The sequence below is a fragment of the Schistocerca serialis genome, chromosome 3, assembly GCF_023864345.2.
Source record: "Schistocerca serialis cubense isolate TAMUIC-IGC-003099 chromosome 3, iqSchSeri2.2, whole genome shotgun sequence".
Lineage (NCBI taxonomy): Eukaryota > Metazoa > Arthropoda > Insecta > Orthoptera > Acrididae > Schistocerca > Schistocerca serialis.
Genome location: NC_064640.1, coordinates 654917515 through 654942673, shown reverse-complemented (window position 1 = coordinate 654942673; position 25159 = coordinate 654917515). Strand labels below are relative to the sequence as shown.

Here is a 25159-nt window from a genome sequence, read left to right as displayed (position 1 = left end):
CGAACAAACTACGTCACGTAGGATCCGTAGTGAAGTACCACGTGGCCCGGATGGTCACCCATTCAAGTGCCGGCCACGCCCAACAGCGCTTAACTTCTGTAATCTGACGGGAACCGGTGTATCCACTGTGGCAAGGCCGTTGCCTCAGCCTCAAGAAGGAGACGACAGAACAAGAGGACCGAGCAATTATCGGACAGGCGCTCAGAGCCCAGGACTCGTCACTATCATCGATCCGAAGTGCAACTGGTGGTTCAGTGACCTCCAGGACAAGTAATAGAAAGCTTACAGAAGGGGGACTGAACTCGCGGCGCTCCTTGCACGGACTACCATTGACCTCTGCACACCAACAAGCACGTCTGCATTGGTGTCAAGCACATTCTGCCTGGAATCTCATTGAATGGAGCAAATTGTCTTCAGTGATGAAACCTTCTTTGAACTGATCTCCGATGACCAGCGGAGACGTGCCTGGAGCCGACCCGGGCAGCGGTGGTAGACCAGCCATACAGCCCGACAACCAGCAGGGATGGTCTAGGGTGCCATTGCATTTCATAGCAGGAACCTTTGGTTGTCATCTGCGGCACCCTTACAGCACAGCGGTACAGAGACCATATTCTACACCCTGTTTTGTTGCCCTTCATGGCAAACCATCGTAAGCTGACAGTGCCTGCCCGCACACGGTGCCAGTTTGCACTGCTTGTCTTCGTGCTAGCCAAACCTTACCTTGGCCAGCAGGGTCACAGGATTTCTCCCCAATTGAGAACGTTTGGAGCATTATGGGCAGGGTTCTCAAACTAGTTCGGGATTCTGACGATCTAACGAGCCAGTTGAACATAATTTGGCACGATAACCCTCAGGAGGTCGTCCAAACAACTCCATCAATCACTGCCAATTTTTGAAGCTCTTGAATATTCATCCAATTTTTCTCAATATCTACTAATTTGTTTGTACATGTACATCACATCTACCGATTTCGGTCCCATCCGGATAATTCCTTCATGATGCGTCCTTCTTTTTACGTTAGACAGTGAGGTATCGTGTTGTTTCAGTAATCTCTCAGTATTTAAAGACCAAGCACTTTATTCAAAGCACATAATTGAACAGCACATAGGTGCTGATAATGAAAGAAAACAGACTCCATCTTTGCATGGCTTTGTATAGAATACAACCACAGATATTCCACAGATGTCGATATCCTGCACTCAGAACAGAGAGGATAGATACTTTCACGGCTTTAAATGTTAGGAAAAAAAAGAAAAAAAAGCGTCGGAATGGCCACGAAGAATTGCTGAACGACCAAAGGGATTTTGCTTTCCATCCACCTGTGAATACTTCTAGAACAGCTAAATCAAAGTCCAGGGATTGTTTGGTTACAAGGGGACTTCAAAAAATAAGTTACACATGTCGTTCCATAGTAAGACCCGTGCAGAAACAACAGTAGCGCTACGTCAGAAGAGAGTACATGTTCCGCGTTTCCTGCAGACAATTCTGCTGCGGTACGGATCACGTGCATCACAGTATGAGAGTGAAATGACGCGGCAACTGGAAACGTACTCAAAGGTAGAAGAACACCGGAAACTACGATTCGTGTGGGCAAAATGTCTCAATTTTATACAGATTCGCCTTGAAGTTCTGGCTGTATAGAGACCAAATGCAATGTCGCGTCCAGCCGAAGTGAAATTGTGTCAATTAATATACGTAATACATTGCCTGTAGCAACCTATAAATTGCCTGTTTATCTTTCATAGGCAATTTATAGGTTGCTACAGGCAATGTATTACTTATATTAATTGTTGACCATAAATTCACCATGAAAAGGGTCGGACCTATTCTCTTCATATATTTCCTTTTAATAATTTTATATGGGTAACTGTATTTGTCTTTTAATGTATCGCAATTTGTTTCCATGATAGTTATCAATTTTAAAGGTCTGCTACATGTATTTTATATAATGTGTTTTTATCAGACTATGTTTGTTGCGTTAAATGATGACTTCATCTAAGCCCACAGTAGCGACATCTAGGGAGGATGTAGGCAAACGGATTTCTGGTAGCTACTGTTACCTCAGTAGCCAGTTGCAATAATCATTGTGTGGACGATGTGGCCTATTCTACACCTTATTTTAGATCTATATGAAGATGCTGTGCTGATTATATTTATATGTTTTGACGATGCCAATATGGCCTTAGCACTTTAGGACATGGTGTAAAAAAGGTACGTTTTACCGTATTTTATCTGTACATTTCCCTGGTTGTATGACAGTATATTGTGATACGTTTTGCAATTTATGTTGAAAGACACACCGCTCACTAGGGGAATATATTTGTATATTGTAGATATGAGGAAGGTCATTACGGACTGAAACCGGTCATCGTCTAAGGAATTGAGATTGTGATCCAAGACTGGAATAAAAAACATTTGACACTCCTTTCTGTTGTAGATCAAGAAGGTGTAGAAGAAAAATGTCTGGTCAATAAAGTTTCAGAGCAAGAGTTATAGTTATTCTTGTCCACAAGATGGACAGCTTCTTTTGTTGCTCGTTCTGACGAATTTAGACATATGCACGCAACGTGCTGAGCGGACTGCCCGGTGACAGGCTTAAGTGTATGCAAGATTGTGGCGATGACCTTCTGGGCAAAGCAACGGCGCGACTGCTCGCAAAGCCAGCCAGCCGCATAAACAGCGGAAACCCGTCACCTCTGCACGCAAACCACCCGGAGCCCGCAAGTCCCTACAAAATGTTTGCAAATTGTCATTTTATTGGCATCCTTTAATCATTTGGAAGCTGCATGGCCTTTCAGTACGTTGTCGCTTCTTTTGACTGACAAAAAGAAACTCGATTCAGTTTACCAATAACACGAAAGTCTAACTGAAAGTGTGTTTTTCCCCTTAACGTTACACACCACAGGAATATGCTTGCACAAGACGTATCACCATCCTAGAATGAGCATCTATAACAACTTAATCTCGCACTGAACTTATTTAGTCCGCAGCTCGTGGTCGTGCGGTAGCGTTGCCGCGCCCGGGTTCCCGGGTTCGATTCCTGGCGGCGTCACGGATTTTCTCTGCCTCGTAATGACTGGGTGTTGTGTGATGTCCTTAGGTTAGTTAGGTTTAAGTAGTTCTAAGTTCTAGGGGACTGATGACCATAGATGTTAAGTCCCGTAGTGCTCAGAGCCATTTTTGAACTTACTTACCCTCATTGATCTCGCTAGTCGGTGAGCTTATTGATCTGTAGAACTGATACCTAACCGTTCACGAAAAAGAAGATATAAAAAATACAAATGTTTGAAATGAGATTCCGAGGGAGCGTTAAAAGTGTAAGGTGGAACAGGATTTCACCGGCAAAGAATCGAAGATACCAGACAACTTCCTATAACCATACTTGATGACGTAACAACGAATTACGGAGAAATATTGTTGGCTCATCTGAAGCGGAAGAGCCCGCAGCTCGTGGTCGTGCGGTAGCGTTCTCGCTTCCCACGCCCGGGTTCTCGGGTTCGATTCCCGGCGGGGTCAGGGATTTTCTCTGCCTCGTGATGACTGGGTATTGTGTGATGTCCTTAGGTTAGTTAGGTTTAAGTAGTTCTAGGGGACTGATGACCATAGATGTTAAGTCCCATAGTGCTCAGAGCCATTTTTTTTTAAGCGGAAGAAGACGGCAGATTACCATTACAATTACGGACTACAGAGCTCATATGAAACGTTAAGTGGAAAGACCGAAACGATGTTGGATGGCGGAGGTTTAAGACCTATTCTATGATTAACGATGATGATGATGATGATGATGATGATGATGATGATGATGATATCCGGCTAGCCTTGTAACGATAAAAACAAGAAGCGCCTTGCAAAATGCATTACACACGATTACACTAAGACTAAAGAGTAAGCGAGGTAACGCACTGGTAAGACACTCGACTTGCACTCGGGAAGATTGCGGTTTGAATTCCCGTGTAGCCATCCTGATGCAGATTTTCCGTTATTTCCATATACTGCTGGCAAAGGCCATGAATGTCCCTCTGAAAAGGAAATGGCCAGTTATCTTAATTGCCTTTTGTATTCTTCCCCAAGCCCAGATTGTACTCCGTTTCTAATGACCTCGGCGTCGACGATCTGTTAAATGTTGATCCACATTGTTTTCTTCGGCTGCACGATGGCAAACTTAAGGAGTCGGTCACATCGTTCATAAACGCTCAGCAAGGTTCAGATCGGACGAACATGGTAGCTAGTCCATTAAGTTCTCTTGTAATTGCGTTTCTGAACTTGTATTATTACTTTCTCTATAAATGGATACATTATACTGCTGGTATAGGCCGCACTTTTCAGGATGATCTTCAAGTAGGTTTCCATAATGGGCAACGTCAACCGATCTACATAGAAGCAACAGTGCACTTAATATGCACCGAGAGAAAATCACAATACATGTGCTGAATCACCAGCAGCATGTACAGTACTTTACTGGTAAACAGAATCCACGAATAACAACTGTAACATGCTAAAATTGTATGTGTGGCCAAAACTGCATTTCATATCAATGCTTTGTATGCGCATCTGAGAGATGGTGCGCGCTTCCTAGGTCGACTTACAGATTCAACCCACAACTATCTCCAACTGATGTCACATTAAAAATTCTAATTTTAAAGTTTTCGCTTTATTTGTGGCTCAAGAACTACAAATAAAATTACAGATAAAATAAAGCCCATGTCCGCTTTCTGCTGGAAGGCCCACAGACTTACAAGAACATACCCACTCTCTCGAATCTGCTCAGAGCTGTTCAAAATTAAAAGAAAAGATGTTACAGTTGAAGCTGGGATGATACTGTGACCTATCATTTTTAATAGTTAATGTGTGTCATACAGAAACAGACATCCTTTGGAAATTAATTTAGGCAACTAGACGTAGCAGAATAGCTTCACAGTTCATTTATTCACTTGTGAAGTTTATCACTAACAGCTGCATACAGTTAAAAGACTGCATAGGCTCTATTAATTTTTATTTGCACAAAAAGACGACGAATGAAATTAATCTTCACTTTTCATGAATTAACCTACCTCTCGTACATGTAGGTAGCAAAAGACGCCAAATAAATAAATGTAAATGATTTGTTAATTCTAATTTCTATTCATTAGAGAATTTGTGAGTAGCTTTTACGTAAAATGAAATGTAATGATAATATGGATATACGGCAGTCATTTACACTAACATTTGTGAAAATTATAGCACCAAATCAACTTTACACAACAGCTACATCTACATACACGGTAGGTCACAGGAAGAGTGGTCAATATCTAGGGATAGGACAGAAACACTTACTCGAAGCAAAAAAGTCTAGTAAACATGGGCTCTACAATGCATAACATAAGAGCTATGAGCACTTGTTTAGTATAAGAGATGTGTTTCACACTACCGAAGATGAATTGCTTATAGCTCTTAAGGTACGCACTTTACCACCCATGTTTATTAGACTTTTTGGCTCCGAAAGATTATTCCTGTCATATGACTGAATGTTGACAATTCATCCCGTGACACCCTGTATACGATATAAACCACTGTGAAGGGTGTAGCACTGCATACTGCCGATTAGCTACGTAGCAATATTAAACGGCCTGGGATTATGAACGGTATGTTACTCTTAATTTCATGTGAATACCACTTGTTGTGGAGCTGAAATGAAGGCCTATCAACATCGCGACACGAAATGAAAGAGGTGGACAGGTCGTGACGAATTTAAATTTATGCGGAGCGTGACATGTGAAGTTCCAAGGGTCTGCCAATCCTTATACAACCGTTATATATCCCCGTGATGTGCACAAGATGTTTCCATGGGATATGCTTAAGGTGAGTCCGTCTGGCCCACGGGCTGACTGAGAACACAAGTGTCTCATGATATTATGGATTTCTGCAGGCGTTGTAAGGTCTGGGTCAGTACGATGGTCAGCTTCTCTAATTTCTTGAGTTCTCTGACAAACCTGTTCGGCATCCGGATCATTCCCCAACTCGCCTAGTGTGTTTTGAGCCTCAAAGGTGGAAACAAGAACTTCTTCTTTTCCCAGTGGGTCATAGACAAGGCCTGTTGGACTCTGAAGCACTCTTGTAAGTGATTTAGGGTTTCGGAGATTGCAGACCAGTTCCAGTGATCACGTGACCGAAGCTCAATGGCAGCTACCTTACCTTCCCGTAGTTCAAGGCTTTCAGCTCTTGCAACAGTGGTGAATAGGTGCCGTTCGATGGTGGATGTCGTTCCACTGCGACGGAGACCCGTTGGGAAGCACGTCGGATTTTGCTGTAGAGAGTAGAGATGGCATCATCTATCTGTTCAGTTTTAGAGACATCTTCGGTAGGGTTACCATTATTATTAAGCCACCGCTCATATTCCTCTCAGTGGATTAGAGTTGATGACGTGGTAGGCAGGTGGAAGCGAGCCCCTAATATTACACCAATACAGGATGGTGGTCAGATGTCAAATCATTTAGTGTTTGTGGACGGAGATCCGGCCGCAAGTTCTTTAACACCGCTGTATCCAAAACATTTGAATTGTGAGCTGGATTCGACGGAATGTGGGTGGGGCACTTTGGGCCAAATTTCATCGCTTCCACACTTTCTCCAATTGGTAAAGGCGAACCCCCTGCCCCCCATGGGTTGTTACACCTCGAGTTCCACAAGTAGTGTTTGGCACTAAGATCATCACACAACGGCAACCTCGGATAATGGTTTAAGGTGCTTGCCAATCATCCTCTTCAAACGTCCGCTGGGGCTGCGGTATGCTACAACTAATGTGGTGATCTCATAAGTAATCGATATGATGATTGGGGTGGGGTGGAGGTGAGTCTCGGAGACATAAAATATTTCAATACGACACCGAGAGATGAAATATTCCAACTCGAGTTTCTTGTGCATAATGCCATTTGCACTGAATATATAAGAAGAATGGGCTGCCATTCCCCAAGAAACCTTCCAGCACTTGACTGAACGTATGCTTGCGAGAGTGGAAGCTGTCATCAAGGCTAAGGGTGGGCTAAAACCACAATGAATTTCAGCATTGCCGATGGAGGGCGCCACGAACTTGTAAGTCATTTTCAGCCAGGTGTCCGAATACTTTTGATCACATAGTGTAGCCACCCGCGGATTTTTTTTGTTTTCGCTTAGAGAATACGGTATCCATACACCCGATTTTTGAACCTTCCCCATTGCATTCAAATGCCGCACGATGGTGGAACGACCGTGTTTCATCACATTTGGCAGTTCTCGATCACACTGACGTGGATCATTGTGAACTGATGCGTTTAAACGATCGTCATCAAACCCCATAGGTCTTCCTGAACGTGGAGAATCACTAATGACAAAACGATCCTCCGAACCGTTTTCTTGCCGTGCTGTAGCCAGTCGAATTATGCTCATACACGGCGCAAATGTTTCCGACTGACCCCGCTGCTGTCACCCCTATGTTGAACTGAAACGGAAGAATATATCGTAAATGTTCCGATTTCTCGATTTGGCACTCCACTCGCTCTCTCCAAGCGACAAAATGGCAATATATAAACTCAAATAGCAACAGTGAACTACAGATGAAAAATGACAATCGGTAAATAAGCCCATAGCAACCTGAAACCAACATGCAAACCAAACACGCTACGAACTTGTGCACAAACATAATACATTAGGAATTTTGTCATAAACCATTCATCAGCTTAATATGATATTCAGGAATGAATGGGGTGAGAGTTTTAAGCATGACTAAGATTTTTGCTATCTCAGGGAGTCGTTACCGCTTGAGCTGTTTTACAGGCTGCAAGAAATTTCAATAACGTGTTGTAGTGTGACCTCCTGGAAAGAAAGGAACTAACCTCCGTGCCTGAATTAAAAGTTCCTTAGCTACAGCTATCGAAATAGACGTATGGCTACTGATGAATGCTGCTGAGAGAATAATGATTATTACTACTCATCACTTTCATCATATTAACCATAAGACATCGGTAAAATTTCAAACACCTCGTTCACTAGTGAGTGATGAAGTGTCTAAATAGAAAAATCTGTGAGGTAAAAAACCCAACATGGACGGAAAATTCTAAAATATTGACAGGTATGGAGTTTCTATGTTTTGGGCGAATGATAAAATCTAAACGGAAAGCTATGAAAGAAATTTTGGTTTAGCCTGACATCTATCAGTTACGGCACTAGCAGCACGATTCGTAGACTGGATGAAAAACGTGCAGTAGATAAACCAGGGACCAAGAAACTGATTAAAGTGGTGCTGTAACGTAAGTGGTAAGCTGTTAGAACAATGAAAGAACATTATCTGAAACAACAAATCACGTTATGTGTTCTCAGACAGTGGACTGGAATCGCGAATGCCAGTTGATCGTTTCTACTTCTTATTCTACTCGTTATACGGTCTACACTTATTCCAATGGCTATCCGACAGAAAAGAGTTCAGAGTATGTGTCTGTTTTCATGGTTTTTATGGTCCATTTATTTTATTTTCCGAAACCTTAATTCGAAGTTTACCAGGAAATATTAGACAAGTCTGTTCTACACAGGACATTGAAAATTTTACAGTTGATGCTTTTTGTATCTAAAGTTGACAGGGTTCATAAAACGAAATCGATAATTAAACATTATATTTAGTTTTTATTTGTCGTAGATCTGTACGGAATGCTCAGTTTTGGAATTTGCCGTTTCCATAATATTGAGCTTAAAGGTTCAGGATTGTCTGTAGACGGTGGGAACGACAGGAGGAGGTAAATGTGTCAGATGTGCAATGAGGGTACTGGTAGACGTCTTTTTTGGAGGATATGATACAAGAGAGAGCTTAGTTTGCGGTAGAAATAATATTATACATCTAGTAAGTTATAATATTTTAAGATGAGGTTGTTTCTTATCTCCTCCAAATTATCTCGCTATTGTTAAAATCACCAGGTTTCATCCACTATCATTCTCGTTATGTTTCCCGAAGCGCATCTAGATACATGAAAAATCAATTTAAGGCATTCTGAATTTAACTCCTCATTGACAATGATTTCAGTAGAGATTCCGTCCTGAATTTTTCGTGTGATTGAGAACCAAGTACGCACCTGATCAAGGCCCGAGCTTTACATCGGAGACAGAACAATGACTGCTCTAGATATCTCACGTCGACGGTAGAAGTGGGAAACATCAGCGTGAATCAAGTTTTAACAAACAATTTTCTTGTTCTAGTGGTAACTGCTAGAGTTGCAGAATTCATATCACGAAGACCCATAATCTCCTGGGTCGACGAATTAACAAAAGAACTGATCTTTCCTTATCCGTGCACGAAAAAAATTATGCGCTATATGACCATAAAGAGGCGCTAACATGTTTCGATATTGAAATCATATTCCTTGACTGGACTACTTGGACCATCGTATCGCGCACCTACGTGACTGATGAGAACAACCAATAGAGCATCCTACAGCTGCCCAGCACAGCACAGAGTAGAATAAGGAAGGGAACGCTTCCCGCAGCCACGAATAGTGAAACTTATGGCAAAGCTCTGTTTGGGAACGAGTCTTACAAGCTACGGACGCGCCAATCGGAACCGACAGACCGCCGTGTAATTCTCAGCCAGTGGCGTCCGTGATCTGCATGTGATGTGGAGGGACGTGGGATCAGCACACCACTCTCTCCGTCGTTGTAGGCCTTACAGACATTGGAGCTGCTACTTCTCATTCAGGTAGATCCTCCATTAGGATCATGAGGCTGAGTGGATCCCATTTCAATGTTCTCACCAAGGAAAAATATTTGGCAATACCGGGAATCGAATCCGGGCTGTCCGCATGGCAGCCATCTACATTGGCCACTCAGTTCCGGAGGCAGACTCTTCATTTTATTTCTCTCCAGCTACGCAACGCGTTGGTTCTTTCTAGTAGCATTACGGCCCACTGGGCCGCACAGTGAATAGGTCAATAAAACATCTCGCGAGTGCCCACCGATAACGAAAGAGACTTCTATCTATTTTACAGTCATTATCGATATGTTGTTTTCTGACCTTCGTCGCACATAGTCTGCTTCGCTCCGATCATTTCTTCTCTAACAAGCCTTCTGTTTGTTAGTTGCAGAAGAATTACTTGTAATTGTACAGTGAGCTTGTCGGAAGGTTCGTGACATAAAGTAAGCCACAACTGCAACTCCCTACTATTTGTGTTGCCTTTGTGAGCATAAACCATAACTAAATACACTATTGGCCATTAAAATTGCTACACCAAGAAGAAATGCAGATGTTAACGCGTATTCATTGGACAAATATATTATACTAGAACTGACATGTGATTACATTTTCACGCAATTTGGGTTCATAGATTCTGAGAAATCAGTACCCATAACAACCACCTCTGGCCGTAATAACGGCCTTGATACGCCTGGGCATTGAGTCAAACAGAGCTTGGATGGCGTGTACAGGTACAGCTGCCAATGCAGCTTCAGCACGATACTACAGTTCATCAAGAGTAGTGACTGGTGTATTGTGACGAGCCAATTGCTCGACCGCCATTGACCAGACGTTTTCAGTTGGTGAGAGATCTGGAGAATGTGCTGGCCAGGACAGCAGTCGAACATTTTCTGTATCCATAAAGGCCCGCACAGGACCTGCAACATGCGGACGTGCATTATGCTGCTGAAATGTAGGGTTTCGCAGGGATCGCATGAAACGTAGAGCCACGGGTCGTAACACATCTGAAATGTAACGTCCACTGTTCAAAGTGCCGTCAATGCGAACAAGAGGTGACGGAGACGTGTAACCAATGGCACCACATACCATCACGCCGGGTGATACGCCAGTATGGCGATGATGAATACGCGCTTCCAATGTGCGTTCACCGCCATGTCGCCAAACACGGATGCGAGCATCATGATGCTGTAAACAGAGCCTGGATTCATCCGAAGAAATAACGTTTTTCCATTCGTGCACCCAGGTTCGTCATTGAGTACACCATCGCAGGCGTCCTGTCTGTGATGTAGCGTCAAGGGTAACCGCAGCCATGCTGCTGCAAACGTCGTCGAACTGTTCGTGCAGATGGTTGTTGTCTTGCAAACGTCACCATCTGCTGACTCAGGGATCGAGACGTGGCTGCACGATCCGTTACAGCCAAGGGGATAAGATGCTTGTCATCTCGACTGCTAGTGATACGAGGCCTTTGGGATCCAGCACGGCGTTCCGTGTTACCCTCCTGAACCCATCGATTCCATATTTTGCCAACAGTCATTGGATCTAGACCAACGCGAGCAGCAATGTCGCGATACGATAAACCGCAATCGCGATAGGCTACAATTCGATCTTTATAAAAGTCGGAAACGTGATGGTACGCATTTCTCCTCCTAATACAAGGCATCACAGCAACGTTTCACCAGGCAACGCAGGTCAACTGCTGTTTGTGTATGAGGAATCGGTTGGAAACTTTCCTCATTATTAGGAACAAAACTGAAAGTGTCCACTGTCTTGTACACTGGTAGTCTGCTCCTTCTTCTATACATTCTCCTCCTGTACGGCATGGCTGTGTGCTCCGTGCGGCTGCTTCGAGTCGAATGAGCATGCTGCTGCCTCAGAACAGGATGTACTTCCTGTCCCCCACCATGCGCGCACAGCGCCAGCGCGCCATATCAGTCCCGATTGCGCAACCAGCAGTTTGATTTTCCAGCAACACGGTGCTAGTAATACTAGGCACCGTGTTGCGCTCTCTCTCTGAACACTCAAGGCCACACGCCTCGCGCAGCGGCTACGTCACACTCTTGGTCACGTGACTTACACAGCAGCATAAGGCAAAGTCACACAGCCATGGTGTACAAGGTGATAGGAACTATGGAACAGCTGTTGTACATACTGATAAACCATTTTCATTGTATACAAGGAACAGAAGACGTGTTAATGCCAATGAAAGAATCAATGTTTGGGCCAAGATTGATGGTGTTTTAGCAAGTTATATTAAAGTACAAGGTGACATTACTGTATATTATCATTCCTAATAAAGATCCTCATCTCCCAAAAAATTTCTTATCAGCTACTGAAGCATCTTTCTCTTCTGTGGGTTGCAGGGGTTACGACCCCTGGGGAGGTGGGTGGGTTTTATTTCATGGCTGTGTGACTTTGCCTTATGCTGCTGTGTAAGTCACGTGACCAAGAGTGTGACGTAGCCGCTGCGCGAGGCGTGTGGCCTTGAGTGTTAGAGAGAGAGCGCAACAGCATCTTCTTCCTGTCGGTTAAATTTCGCGTCTGTAGCACGTCATCTTCATGGTGTAGCAATTTTAAGGGCCATTAGTTTATAAGTGTAGTGTTATAGTTTACCCTCTCCAAATGGGACAAATTTTATCTTTCCGCCGGCCGCGGTGGTCTCGCGGTTCTAGGCGCTCAGTTCGCACCCGCGCGACTGCTGCGGTCGCAGGTTCGAATCCTGCCTCGGGCATGGATGTGTGTGATGTCCTTAGGTTAGTTAGGTTTAAGTCGTTGTGAGTTCTAGGGGACTGATGACCACAGATGGTAAGTCCCATAGTGCTCAGAGCCATTTGAACCATTTTTTATCTTTCCTTAATGAGAGCTTTTGAATAGGGAAAACCAAGTGACTGAAGTCAAAACTAAAAAATAGCTTCCAATCTTTGTTAGTCTTCACAATTTCGCAGAGTTAATAAACGCCCCACATTTTACATCATTTGGCTAGACCAACCAGTTGCTAGTGCTTTGAACAGGGCTTACTTGTCCGATCTAGCTACCTGCATCACATGGAAGATACCGTCATTAAGGAAATAAGACAGTAAGATTTCTGCGGAGCATAGGTTAGTCGAACTACAGATATACAGTAAGGCTACATTTGTGTCTCGGAGGCGGTGAGATGTGTATCATATTCCTTGCGCTGCTAGTGTTAAGGACCAACAGAAATATTTCCACGGTCAACTGCCTCAGTCGAAGATGCAGAGTGAAGTTACATAACTGTTTTTGCTACTGCAACCAAACAATTGAAATTTTAAGATGGCTCGTAATAGCGGTCATAACCTCCTGTGAATGAAAGTATTAGCTTTAACGTGAACTAAATTAATACAGTTAGTGTTGCATTTGGAGAAAACAATGTGTCGTTCCCTTTTATCTACGTAGGGTAAACAGATTTATATCTTTCTGCTCGAAAAATAATGTGCATGGTTTTGTTACAGATATGGCCATGGGTAACATCAATTCGGTGTGGACGCTGCTGGTAGTGCTCACCACGTGCAAATGTAAGTTATACTTTCAAAACTATCATGTCTTTAATTTAATTCAGCTGTAGCAACAAGTCATTTACAGGAGCCTTCAAATCACACAGGTTTTTGACACTATTCACTTCAAAAACTACTCACTAATCAAGCGTTGTCAGCAGTACAATCACCAATAACTCACTTAGGATCCTTGAGTGAAATGCAAGTAGTGTAACAGCATTACTCGTTGAAGAAGCAATCCGTTATAGCTCGTAGGTAGGTAGCGTGGTGGTGACCGCTACTCCTGTGGTGGCCCTCTGTTGCCAATGGTACAAGGCCATTGTCCGTGAGTGTGGTCAATGAAATCTTCGCCTTGTGCCCGGTCTGTGGCGCGCTGCCTTCTAGTGAGTGATTGCCCCAGCTGCATAGCTGCCCCTGGAGGTGCAGTATCTATAGCATTGCAAAATACCCCGGGTTCGGCACACAGGGTCGAAAATGACCCCGTTAGTGCCGTCTGATACGCTGAGTGGGATACTGTTCTGGTGAACAGTGGTGAAATGGCGCTATCCACTTGGGCAGTCTCTGGGCAGAAAACATCCATGCCTGTGGTGAAGCGTCCATGCACCACACATTGCACTAACAACCGTGCAAAGTTCGATCTGTGTACGATACATAGTGTAAGGCACAATTGAGCCTTAAATTAATTATTTTCCTTATCTAAATTGTTCTATGTTGCTTTTCGAGAGTCACAATATTCTTTCCAAGTTTAAAATGTCTGCAGAAATACGTCAGCAAAACAAAAAGTGTACTGTTCATGTCACTTATCGCATTATTATTTTCCACACACGCTCACACACACATACTCACTCAGCAGAAAATACATTCTACCTAAAATACTTTGCTAAGGAGGCAAACACTCAAACAAATAGACTGTCTGAATTACTGGAATAATGTTATTATTTCAGCCTACTCTTGGTGTAAGACATATTGCACCCTCAAATTAAGTATTTCCACATTTAAGCTGTTCTATAAGTCTTACAGTGTTACCTAAAAACACAAAGGCTGTTGACAATTCAATCTGATGCTATGTTACAAAATGTAATGTCAGCACCTAATGTTTTTACAAGTTTTCAGAAATATTGCACCACCAATTTAGAGGTGCAATCAACAGCCTATTATTGCTTTGTATTTGCATCCTAACTTGGTGTAGTAGAGGTTAAGCACAATATGAACTCTTGACGAAGGTAGCGATATTTAACAATCAGAACTATGGGTGCCATGGGTCTCTAAAACAGGATTTCCTGTGAATTTCCAGCACGGGCTGCTGTTCTTTTATTTCAGTTGCTCCCTCTTTCTTCATGTTATATTCTGTAGCTCTTCTTAATGTTTCGCTTTCGTATCTGTTGACAAGTAAGGTGCTATTCGGCCCGCCAGGTTAGCCGTGCGGTCTAACGCACTGCTTTCCCGGCGGGAAGGCGTGCCGGTTCCCGGCACGAATCCGCCCGGCGGATTAGTGTCGAGGTCCGGTGAGCCGGCCAGCCTGTGGATGGTTTATAAGGCGGTTTTCCATCGGCCTCGGCGAATGCGGGCTGATTCCCCTTATTCCGCCTCAGTTACACTATGTCGGCGATTGCTGCGCAAACACTTTCTCCACGTACGCGTACACCATAATTACTCTACCACGCAAATATTGGGGTTACACTCGTCTGGTGTGAGACGTTCTCAGGGGGGTGCAGTGGGGGGCCGAACCGCACAATAACTCTGGGTTCGGTGTGGGAGGGTGAGAGGACTGCTGTGGCCTGTTGTGGGGTTGTGTACCACTGTGGACTACGGCAGGGACGACGCCTCTCCGCCGTTTCTAGGTCCCCAGTTCCATACAATACAAGGTGCTATGTAGGTGTTTCACTTCATGTTTGATATTGTTTGCACCATCCATGCCGTGGGCTCAGCCAGTTAGCATGTGTAGGACAGAACACTTCTGACAAGGGAACCTCTCCATCGCACCCCCCTCAGATTTAGTTATAAGTTGGCACAGTGGATAGGCCTTGAAAAACTGAACACAGATCAATCGAGAAAACAGGAAGAAGTTGTGTGGAGCTATGAAAAAATGAGCAAAATATACAAAATGAGTAGTCCATGCGCAGATAGGTGGCAACATAGTCTGAAGGAAAGAGCGCCGTGGTCCCGTGGTTAGCGTGTGCAGCTGCGAAACGAGAGGTCCTTGGTTCAAGTCTCCCCTCAAGCGAAAAATTTTTCTGTATTTTCGCAAAATTATGATCTGTCCATTCGTTCATTGACGTCTCTGTTCACTGTAATAAGTTTAGTGTCTGTGTTTTGCGACCGCACCGCAAACCCGTGCGATTAGTAGACGAAACGACGTGCCTCTCCAATGGGAACCGAAAACATTTGATCGCAAGGTCATAGGTCAACCGATTCCTCCACAGGAAAACACGTCTGATATATTCTATACGACACTGGTGAGGGCATGTGCGTCACATGACAGGAATATGTTGTCGACCCACCCAACTTGTACACTTGGCGAATGGGTAAAAAGATTTTTCTACATTGCACGATTTAGGTTTTCTTGTGGATGTTAGACTTACTCCCAAAAAAGTGATGAAAACATAAGAGTTTGTCACATAAACTGCAACAAATGAATCCAACAGTTTCACAGTCGCACAATTTTCCCTGTGCTCTGTGAAAACATGTTTTTAACGTTTTCAAATTTTTCCGTGTGCAGACCGTCAAATCCTGCATATGTCCAAGCAAATCTGAACACGTCCTGGAATTTTGGAGAGCGAATTTGATTATGTGTGAGTGTCTGAATTTTGATAATTGTCTGAAAATAAAAAATAAAATATTACGCTCGAACGAAGACTTGAACCAAGTACCTCTCGTTCCGCAGCTGCACACGCTAACCACGGGACCACGGCGCTCCTGGCCTCGCCTAACCCTTGAGTTGCTTATCTTCGCATGGACTATTCAGTTTGTATATTTTGCTTATTTTTTTCATAGTTCCACACAACTTCTTCCTGTTTTCTCGATTGATCTGTGTTCAGTTTTTCAAGGCGTATCCACTGTGCCAACTTATAACTAAATCTGAGGGGGGTGCGATGGGGAGGTTCCCTTGTGAGCAGTATTAGGCGTGTAGTTACCATCTGGTATGGGTTGTGTACAGGTCGTGCAGAATTCAGGGGTTGCCTGTGTCAAGTATAAGAGAGGTGGGCACTGGAAGGGAAGTGGATTGAAATAAAAGGGAGAAATAAAGCGAATGTGGAATGTATTCCGATAGTATGCGAAACAGATGGGCGCACAAAGGGTGGAGGCAGAGTAGTTTCCAGTCTATGTGATCGTGAAATCTAGGAATAGGAAGAGAGAGAGAAGGTAATTCACGTCAGGTCCCGCTGGTGGCTGGTCCTGGAGGACAAAGACGGAGGCGAGCCGTCTGCTCTCTTGGAAGTGTGGGTCGCAAGAGAGACAACACTAGTCTGCTCACCAAGATGCCGCCAATCATGATTCCTTTCTCACGTCTCCCACTGGCTCAACACGATGGTGTGGGTATTTACTTTATGCAGAAGAGGGCTGAAAATCGTAACCTGTCAGCAGCTTTTAACGGAATGAGCTGCTTCTGTCCTGAATAATTGGTTGGCTTGGCACATAATCCACAGTGAAGTTATGCTGGGAGACTGCTTGAAAGACTCAATTGAAAAATTTGAAATAAAAATTTGTATGAAACTATAAATATTGTCATACAGGCTGGCTATCCTGTATAGTTGGGTTTCGCTGATCATTGGGTCGCCGATTGTCTTTGGTAGTTCTGCAGACCTCCACGTCGAGGATCAGCATCACACCGTTGATTTCTTGTTCTAACATAAACTGAATGCTCTTTTCAGGCTATTGATATGCTGATAGAACTTATGTAGCTCTGCTTCTCCATGCCCTCTAGTGACAAAAGTGTCGTCCACGTATCGCAGCCAACAGCTTTGACGGAAATGAGTGTAGATTAATGCAGTTTTCTCGAAAGTTTACAACGTATTCAACCATAACCTTCATTTATGTTTCAAATCTTTCCACTGCAACACTCAAAAACATGCAACAGATGATTAGTCTTATTAATATACTGCAGCTATCGGAAGATGAACGTTTTGTTCTATCTAACCTGTTAATGACGGAATCAATTAATAGTTTAAATCTAACAAACCTGGTGATTAATGACTGCTTCTCAACATAGTTTTCCCAGTATTGTTGCTTTAAGAAAACTAATCTTCAATGTGAGGACTAGGCTGTTCACACATTTTGAACACTGATGTATGCCATGTCTCTTGTGATCTAGTTTAAGCGTCTTCCTTAACTCTTGTTACATCCTGTTGAAGAAAAACGCTATCATTTCTGGAGTATGCTTAACTTTCAGGCAAACATGAGATATTAGTGGCAGTAGAATGACAACTTGTATTCTCCTTTTACACTTACAAATGCTCCATTTCCTTATTAACTGTGATCTTCTCGCTTCCTGTATATATCCGAGAATCACAATTTGTCTTCTGGTGTCGGCAGCCTAATGCACTTGTTTGTTACCAAGAACGTAGCGGATGGAAGTGTATTCATTATCTTCGTATGGTTTCTGAATCATTAGCGGTAGGTTGGTAGTAAACGGACGGATAAAACTATCCGGATGGTCACAGACACATCTGTAAGCAATCATGTCACATCATTGGTTGTAGCTACTGTTATCTATGAGTTGTCAGGCTGAAACACCGCCGCTGTCGGATTCAGCCTGACTCTGACAAGGGAGGCACCACAGCGCGGATCGCCAAAACCTAATAGAAACTATTTCAAAATTAGTAGATACGTCAGTTATACCAACCGTCAAGACCATATGTCTTAAAGCTCTGCATTTGAGTGCAATATCGATTGAAAGTTATCGGATCTAAAACCCATAGAAGCACGAGCTACTGATGAAACGACACAACTGCAAATATGAAGTTCAGTGAAGTGATTAAAGAACAGCGGAATAGAGCAGTACGTACACTTAAACATGTGAACGTGCTACATAAAGTTAATGTATCCATACTGCAGTAGTCCAGTATCATAAACCACAGGTATGGCGTACTAAAGATATTTGCCAGGAGCTGTTCCATTCCTCTTTGTTTTAATCAGTTTACTGAAATTCCACATTTGCGCTTCGATGACGAATAAGGGAAGAGTGTACGACAACACGGCAGCTTATGTTTTGGGAAACACGACTGTGTAAGTCCTGCACGTGTTAAAGTGCAGGGTGACCCAAAAGTCCGTTAACATTTGAAACTTCAGTTCTTAGGAAATAATGTAGGTAGGAAGATAAAAATTGATACACACGCTTAAAATGACATGGGGTTTTATTGAAACCAAAAAAGGTGCACAAAATGATCAACAGATGGCGCTTCATATGATACCAAAACAATAATTAGCATAATATTTGATTTTTAGGAAAGAACACTTTATTACAAATGCTCAGCATATCGACCATCATTCATCAACAATAACTGTAGTCGACGGGCAATGTTGTGAACAGCAGTATACAGCATATCAGTGGGTGTGGTGACAAATTGCCATCGGATATTGTCCTTCATCATCGCTAATGGGGTCGGACGTTTGCGGTAGACTTGTCAGGTAGCCCTACAACCAATAATTATGCAGATTGACGTCTGGAATCTAAGAGGCCTAGCATGACGGAAGTGGCGACTCAGCATGCGATCCTCACCGAACGTTGTGCGCAAGAGATCTTTCACACGTATAGTAATATTAGGTGGAGCGCCACGCTTCATGAAAGTCGTACCTTCCAGCAGATCTTTATCAACCAGGCTAGCGATGCTGCGATTCTGTAACATATCGGCGTACCTCGCAAACATCACTCTGATAGTTCCAAAAACAGCACTCTGTGTTTCCTCGAAGAAAAATGGTCCAATGACGACTGATGTGGAAAATCCACAACACACCGTGATTTTCTCGTCATACAGTAGGAGTTCCACGACAGTTCTAAGATACTCGATAGCTCAAATTCTGCGGTTGTGGGTGTCGACAGTGTCGGAGTGTGAAATGGGCTTCGTCGGTCCACAACATGTTAGACAACCAATCGTCATCTTCTCATATTTTTTGAAGTACCCACGCCGCAAACGCTCTCTGCTTTACAAAATCGGTTGCTAGCTGTTTATGGTGACGTTGGATTTTGTACGGATAGCACTGGAGGGTACGCCTTAGTGCTCTCCAAACAGTAGTATGTGGAATGCCGGTATGACGTGCGACTTCACGAGCTGTGACTTCACCATGCGGAGATGAATCGGCTAAAGTCGCCACTTCTTCCTAAACTGCCCGAGAAGCAGTAGCATTCGTGTCTGGTCGCCCGCAACGGTGCCCATCGTCTAAAGTCTAAACAATCCGTGGCTTCGAACTTGGTTATCATCTTCTTCACAGCGACATTTGTCACAGGACCTTTACCCGTCCGAATCATTTTCTTATGGCCACAGAATAGCAAAGCTGCAGTAGAGGATTCTCTATCCTGATAGTAAAGCTTCACTAACAGTGCCTTCTGTGTGGAACCGTGAGAAAGATTTATAAATGTTTGCGTAACGTGTATCTGAGGTGGAACATGGGAACCCGCCTGGTATTCGCCTATTGGGATGTGGTAAAGAGCCTAAGAACCTCTTCCAGGCGGGAGAGAAGTAGATGGAGAGAGGGGGAAGGACAAGATGAACTAATAGAAGATTGGAATAAATATATGTCCGCGCAACGCCGGATACTCAGCTAGTATATTTATGTTGCTAAAAGCGGGCCGTTTACAGATTGGTAATTGACTAATTTCTTCCACTCCGGAATTTCCCTGTGGTATAGGAGTTAATAAGAAACAGCTTTAATCTACGTTTGAAGACAGCTGCTGATTTCAATAGGCAGATTATCAAAGGGATTTATAGCTGAGTGTTCCACATCTTTCTGTATCAAAGTTAGATTCACTAGAGGGAAGTGCAGGTAATTTTAGATTCTAGTATAGTATTACCCTCAACCTACAATGAACCGTTAACAGCAAATTTCATGAGAATAGATGTACTGCAGGGGAGTGCTAGCGAAGGATAGTCATGAAGTTTTGATTACCACCTCGAAACAATCTAGCTGCCACCACGAAACGTGGTGATGGTCTTAATCCTACTCTGCATACTCATCTCACAATGCGACAAATTTTTCCCAACGATTGGTGACTTGCAGGAGACACTGGTTGTATACGTCTGAATTTTGGATGTCCTAACTTTCCATCTCGAAAATCACCTTGTCATCATTTTGGAAACGTCTGCTACGCAGAAGTTTCTTCACTCAACGAAAGAATAAGATGGCATTGGCTACCATGTCAGAGGAATGCGGGGAGTGAATCTTATTTTGATAGTTCAAAGAAGTACCACGTGTGAGCAGAATGAAATGGGGCATTATCAAAAACACCCTCTGGGACAGCTTTCCCCGACGTTTCGTCTTGACAGCAACCCATAACCTCGTCAGAAGAGTTCGGTAGTGCACTCAAGTGACGATTTGTTCCTTATGGGCATAATCTATTAACACTACACCATGACAGTCCCAAATACCACTCAGCATCTTCTTGGGCACACTGGACTCGCATTCGGGAGGACGACGGTTCAATCACGCGTCCGGCCATCCTGATTTAGGTTTTCCGTGATTTCCCTAAATCGCTCCAGGCAAATACTGGGTTAGTTCCTTTGAAAGGGCACGGCCGACTTCCTTCCCCATCCTTCCCTAATCCGATGAGACCGATGACCTCGCTGTTTGGTCTCTTCCCCCAAACAATCCAATCCATCTTCGTGCCCGATGATGTTTGGGTCTCCGGCTTTCTCGACACTGATGAATCCACATGCTTCACATAGAATGATCACTTAGACATAGTCACATAGAGATGGTTCTCCGTCATTGAGACTTACTTGACCACCCAACTACTGTGTGATATGATAGTGGATTGTTGCCGCATCCTTCCGCCGAGTCAGCATGGATTGTTTCCACGTTGCTACCCTTCAGAAACAAAATAATTACTGTGGAATACTCTATCAATGGGCTGCGCAATCTGTTTTTCTCCTCAAGTGGCGTGCTGCTGTACTGTGGCGCGGCGAGTCCAATTTATATGACTGTGGACAAAAAAAATCATTATCTTTTTTTTTTCGAAGTGATATTACAACTTTATGATTATAGCTCGTAACTCCTCGTACGATCTGCCTGGTGAGTACGTAGCTCGAGTCTGACATATGATTCGATTTTATGCGAACCTCAGCCACTTGAATGGTTGATTTGTTTTTGGTTGATGCTGCACAAGGTAGAGCTATAATGCAATGTAATTGCCTATATAACAATGTAGACGTAACAAAATCTACAAAATTATTCAAGTCAGGACACCATTTTCACGCTCTGCAATATTAAAAATAAGATGTCTGTTCATATACAAATTGCACACACGCCATGGCACTCTTCATTGAAAGGCGATGCTATCTGTCCTGAATATAGACTTATACTTAAGTACTTTACGGTTTGACATGTAAATGTATGCTAAACCTGATCTCGGTGGCGACTGACATTTTGGCAAGCTTATACAGGGTGGTCCATTGATCGTGACCGGGCCAAATATCTCACGAAATAAGCGTCAAACGAAAAAACTACCAAGAACGAAACTTGTCTAGCTTGAAGGGGGAAACCAGATGGCGCGATGGTTGGCCCGCTAGATGGAACTGTCATAGGTCAAACGGATATCAACTGCGTTTTTTTAAAATAGGAACCCCCATTTTTTATTACATATTCGAGTAGTACTTAAAAAATATGAATGTCTTACTAGGACCAATTTTTTCGCTTTGTGATAGATGGCGCTGTAATAGTCACAAACATATGGTTCACAATTTTAGACGAACAGTTGGTAACAGGTAGGTTTTTTAAAATGGTTCAAATGGCTCTGAGCACTATGGGACTCAACTGCGGAGGTCATTAGTCTCCTAGAACTTAGAACTAGTTAAACCTAACTAACCTAAGGACATCACAAACATCCATGCCCGAGGCAGGATTCGAACCTGCGACCGTAGCGGTCTTGTGGTTCCAGACTGCAGCGCCTTTAACCGCACGGCCACTTCGGCCGGCGTAGGTTTTTTAAATTAAAATACAAAATATAGGTATGTTTGAAAATTTTATTTCGGTTGTTCCAATGTGATTTACCTTTGTGAACTTATCATTTCGGAAAACTCATGCTGTTACAGCGTGATTACCTGTAAATACCACATTAATGCAATAAATGATCAAAATGATGTCCGTCAACCTCAATGCATTTGGCAATACGTGTAACGACATTCCTCTCAACAGCGAGTAGTTCGCCTTCCGTAGTGTTCGCACATGCAATGACAATGCGCTGACGCATGTTGTCAGGCGTTGTCGGTGGATCACGATAGCAAATATCCTTCAACTTTCCCCACAGAAAGAAATCCGGGGACGTCAGATCCGGTGAACGTGCTTGGACGACCAATCCACCTGTCATGAAATATGCTATTCAATACCGCTTCAATCGCACGCGAGCTTTCTGCCGGACATCCATCATGTTGGAAGTACATCGCAATTCTGTCATGCAGTGAAACATCTTATAGTAAGATCGGTAGAACATTACGTAGGAAATCAGCATACATTGCACCATTTAGATTGACATCGATAAAATGGGTGCCAATTATCCTTCCTCCCATAATGCCACACCATACATTAACCCGCCAAGGTCGCTGATTTTCCACTTGTCGGAGCCATCGTGGATTTTCCGTTGCCCAATAGTGCATATTATGCCGGTTTACCTTACCGCTGTTGGTGAATGACGCTTCGTCGCTAAATAGAACGCGTGCAAAAAATCAGTCATCGTCCAGTAATTTCTCTTGTGCCCAGTGGCAGAACTGTACACGACGTTCAAAGTCGTTGCCATGCAATTCCTGGTGCACAGAAATATGGTAAGGGTTCAATCGATGTTGATGTAACATTCTCAACACCGACGTTTTTGAGATTCCCGATTCTCGCGCAATTTGTCTGCTACAGATGTGCAGATTAGCCGCGACAGCAGCTAAAACACCTACTTGGGCAACATCATTTGTTGCAGGTCGTGGTTGACGTTTCACATGTGGCTGAACACTTCCTGTTTCCTTAAATAACGTAACTATCCGGCGAACGGTCCGGACACTTGGATGATGTCGTCCAGGATACCGAGCAGCATACATAGCACACGCCTGTTGGGCATTTTGATCACAATAGCCGTACATCAACACGATATCGACCTTTTCCGCAATTGGTAAACGATCCATTTTAACAGGGGTAATGTATCACGAAGCAAATACCGTCCGCACTGGCGGAATGTTACGTGATACCACCTACTTATACGTTTGTGACTATTACAGCGCCATCTATCACAAAACGAAAAAAGTGGTCCAACTAAAACATTCATATTTCTTTACGTACTACACGAATATGTAATAAAAAAATGGGAGTTCCTATTTAAAAGAACGCAATTGATATCCGTTTGATCTGTGGCAGCGCCATATAGCGGGCCAACCATAGCGCCATCTGGTTTCCCCCTTCAAGCTAGACGAGTTTCGTTCTTTGTAATTTTTTCTTTTGATTATTATTTCGTGAGATATTTCACCCAGTCACTATAAATGGACCACCATGTATATAATAAGACTTCGGAAGACGATATTAACTTCGTTTGTATGAAAGAAACTCTAGCAATTTATAGGCGGATTTTTCTTTCTGGTCCTCAGTTTTGGCCGTTGTCTCTAAGTACTGGACTGTTTAATAAAAATACTTTGTTATTCTGGAATATAAATTTTGGGATTTCCTTGTACTATATCTCATGCAGATTAATGAGCCGCTACTAGTACTAGAATCCGATGCTTATACCCAATATACAAACGATGTCACTCGGCAGCGCAAATGAAGTACTCTTATACTTACGAGATAATAAAAAAAACCTTTAGAATTATTACACAGATTTCTGTATAATAATTCCAAACAAATTTTAAGCAGAATCCCTTATAAAACTGTTTATTTCATCTCAGTGCTGCGTGAGAGCTCGTGACTCGGCAGTTTCTCAAAAAGAGGTCGCGGTCGAAGAAAGCCATAGCACTTGCAAGTATTATCGGTGTGTCTACTACTTAGTGTGTGTTTATGTATCAGAACAATTTCAAGGCATACTTTTACACGGAAAGGAAGGGACACTCAGCTGAAAGCCTTGCATACAGCCACGGGAGCATAGATCAATTTAAATAAAACAAATGGCGCATAAAAAAGATTAAACTGACTGTACTACAATATTTAAACTTAAGTTTGAAGTACAGTAGTAAATGATGACATTGTCAGTGCCTGACTGTACAATAGTTCCTGTAATATCCATGGAATAGTGTGTCCAAAGAAAATATGCAACTACAGCTACTATAGTACCCACTAAAGATTTTTACGGAAGAATTAGAACCTATCATTTATATATTATATCAGTGTGTGTGTGATGTAGAAAAAAATGAGTTGGCGCCGTTTCATTGCCAGTATTTCTGCAGGCAATTAAAAATTTATTCAAAATGATGGGAAAATCTTTATTTCTTATAATTATGGATTTACCAGTTTTGAGATTGGCTACAACCAATACCGTACTTGTTAATTTAGTGAGAACAGCTGCAATCTTCAGTTTTAAACCCGTCAGGGTAGCCGAGAGCGCTAACGCGCTGCTTCCTGGACTCGGGTAGGCGCGCCGGCTCCGGATCGAATCCGCCCGGCGGATTAACGACGAGGGCCGGTGTGCTGGCCAGACTGGCCGTGGTTTCTAGGCGGTTTCCCACATCCTGCTACGTGAATACTGGGCTGGTCCCCACGTTCCGCCTCAGTTACACCGCTCGCAGACATCTGAACACATTCGCACTATTCCACGGACTACACTTGATGCAGACAGTTGGGGTAC

The 25159-nt window shown here is 43.3% G+C and overlaps 1 protein-coding gene across 1 annotated transcript in view; it reads left to right on the top strand.

Moving 5' to 3' along the window:
* The window catches only part of LOC126471076 (uncharacterized), a 483768-nt gene that overhangs the window by 182853 nt on the left and 275756 nt on the right, over window positions 1–25159 (top strand). The window contains exon 3 of the mRNA XM_050099148.1: window positions 13153–13215. Coding sequence (XP_049955105.1) covers window positions 13155–13215 — 61 coding nt within the window. The 5' untranslated portion in view covers window positions 13153–13154. The remainder of the gene's footprint in view (window positions 1–13152; window positions 13216–25159) is intronic.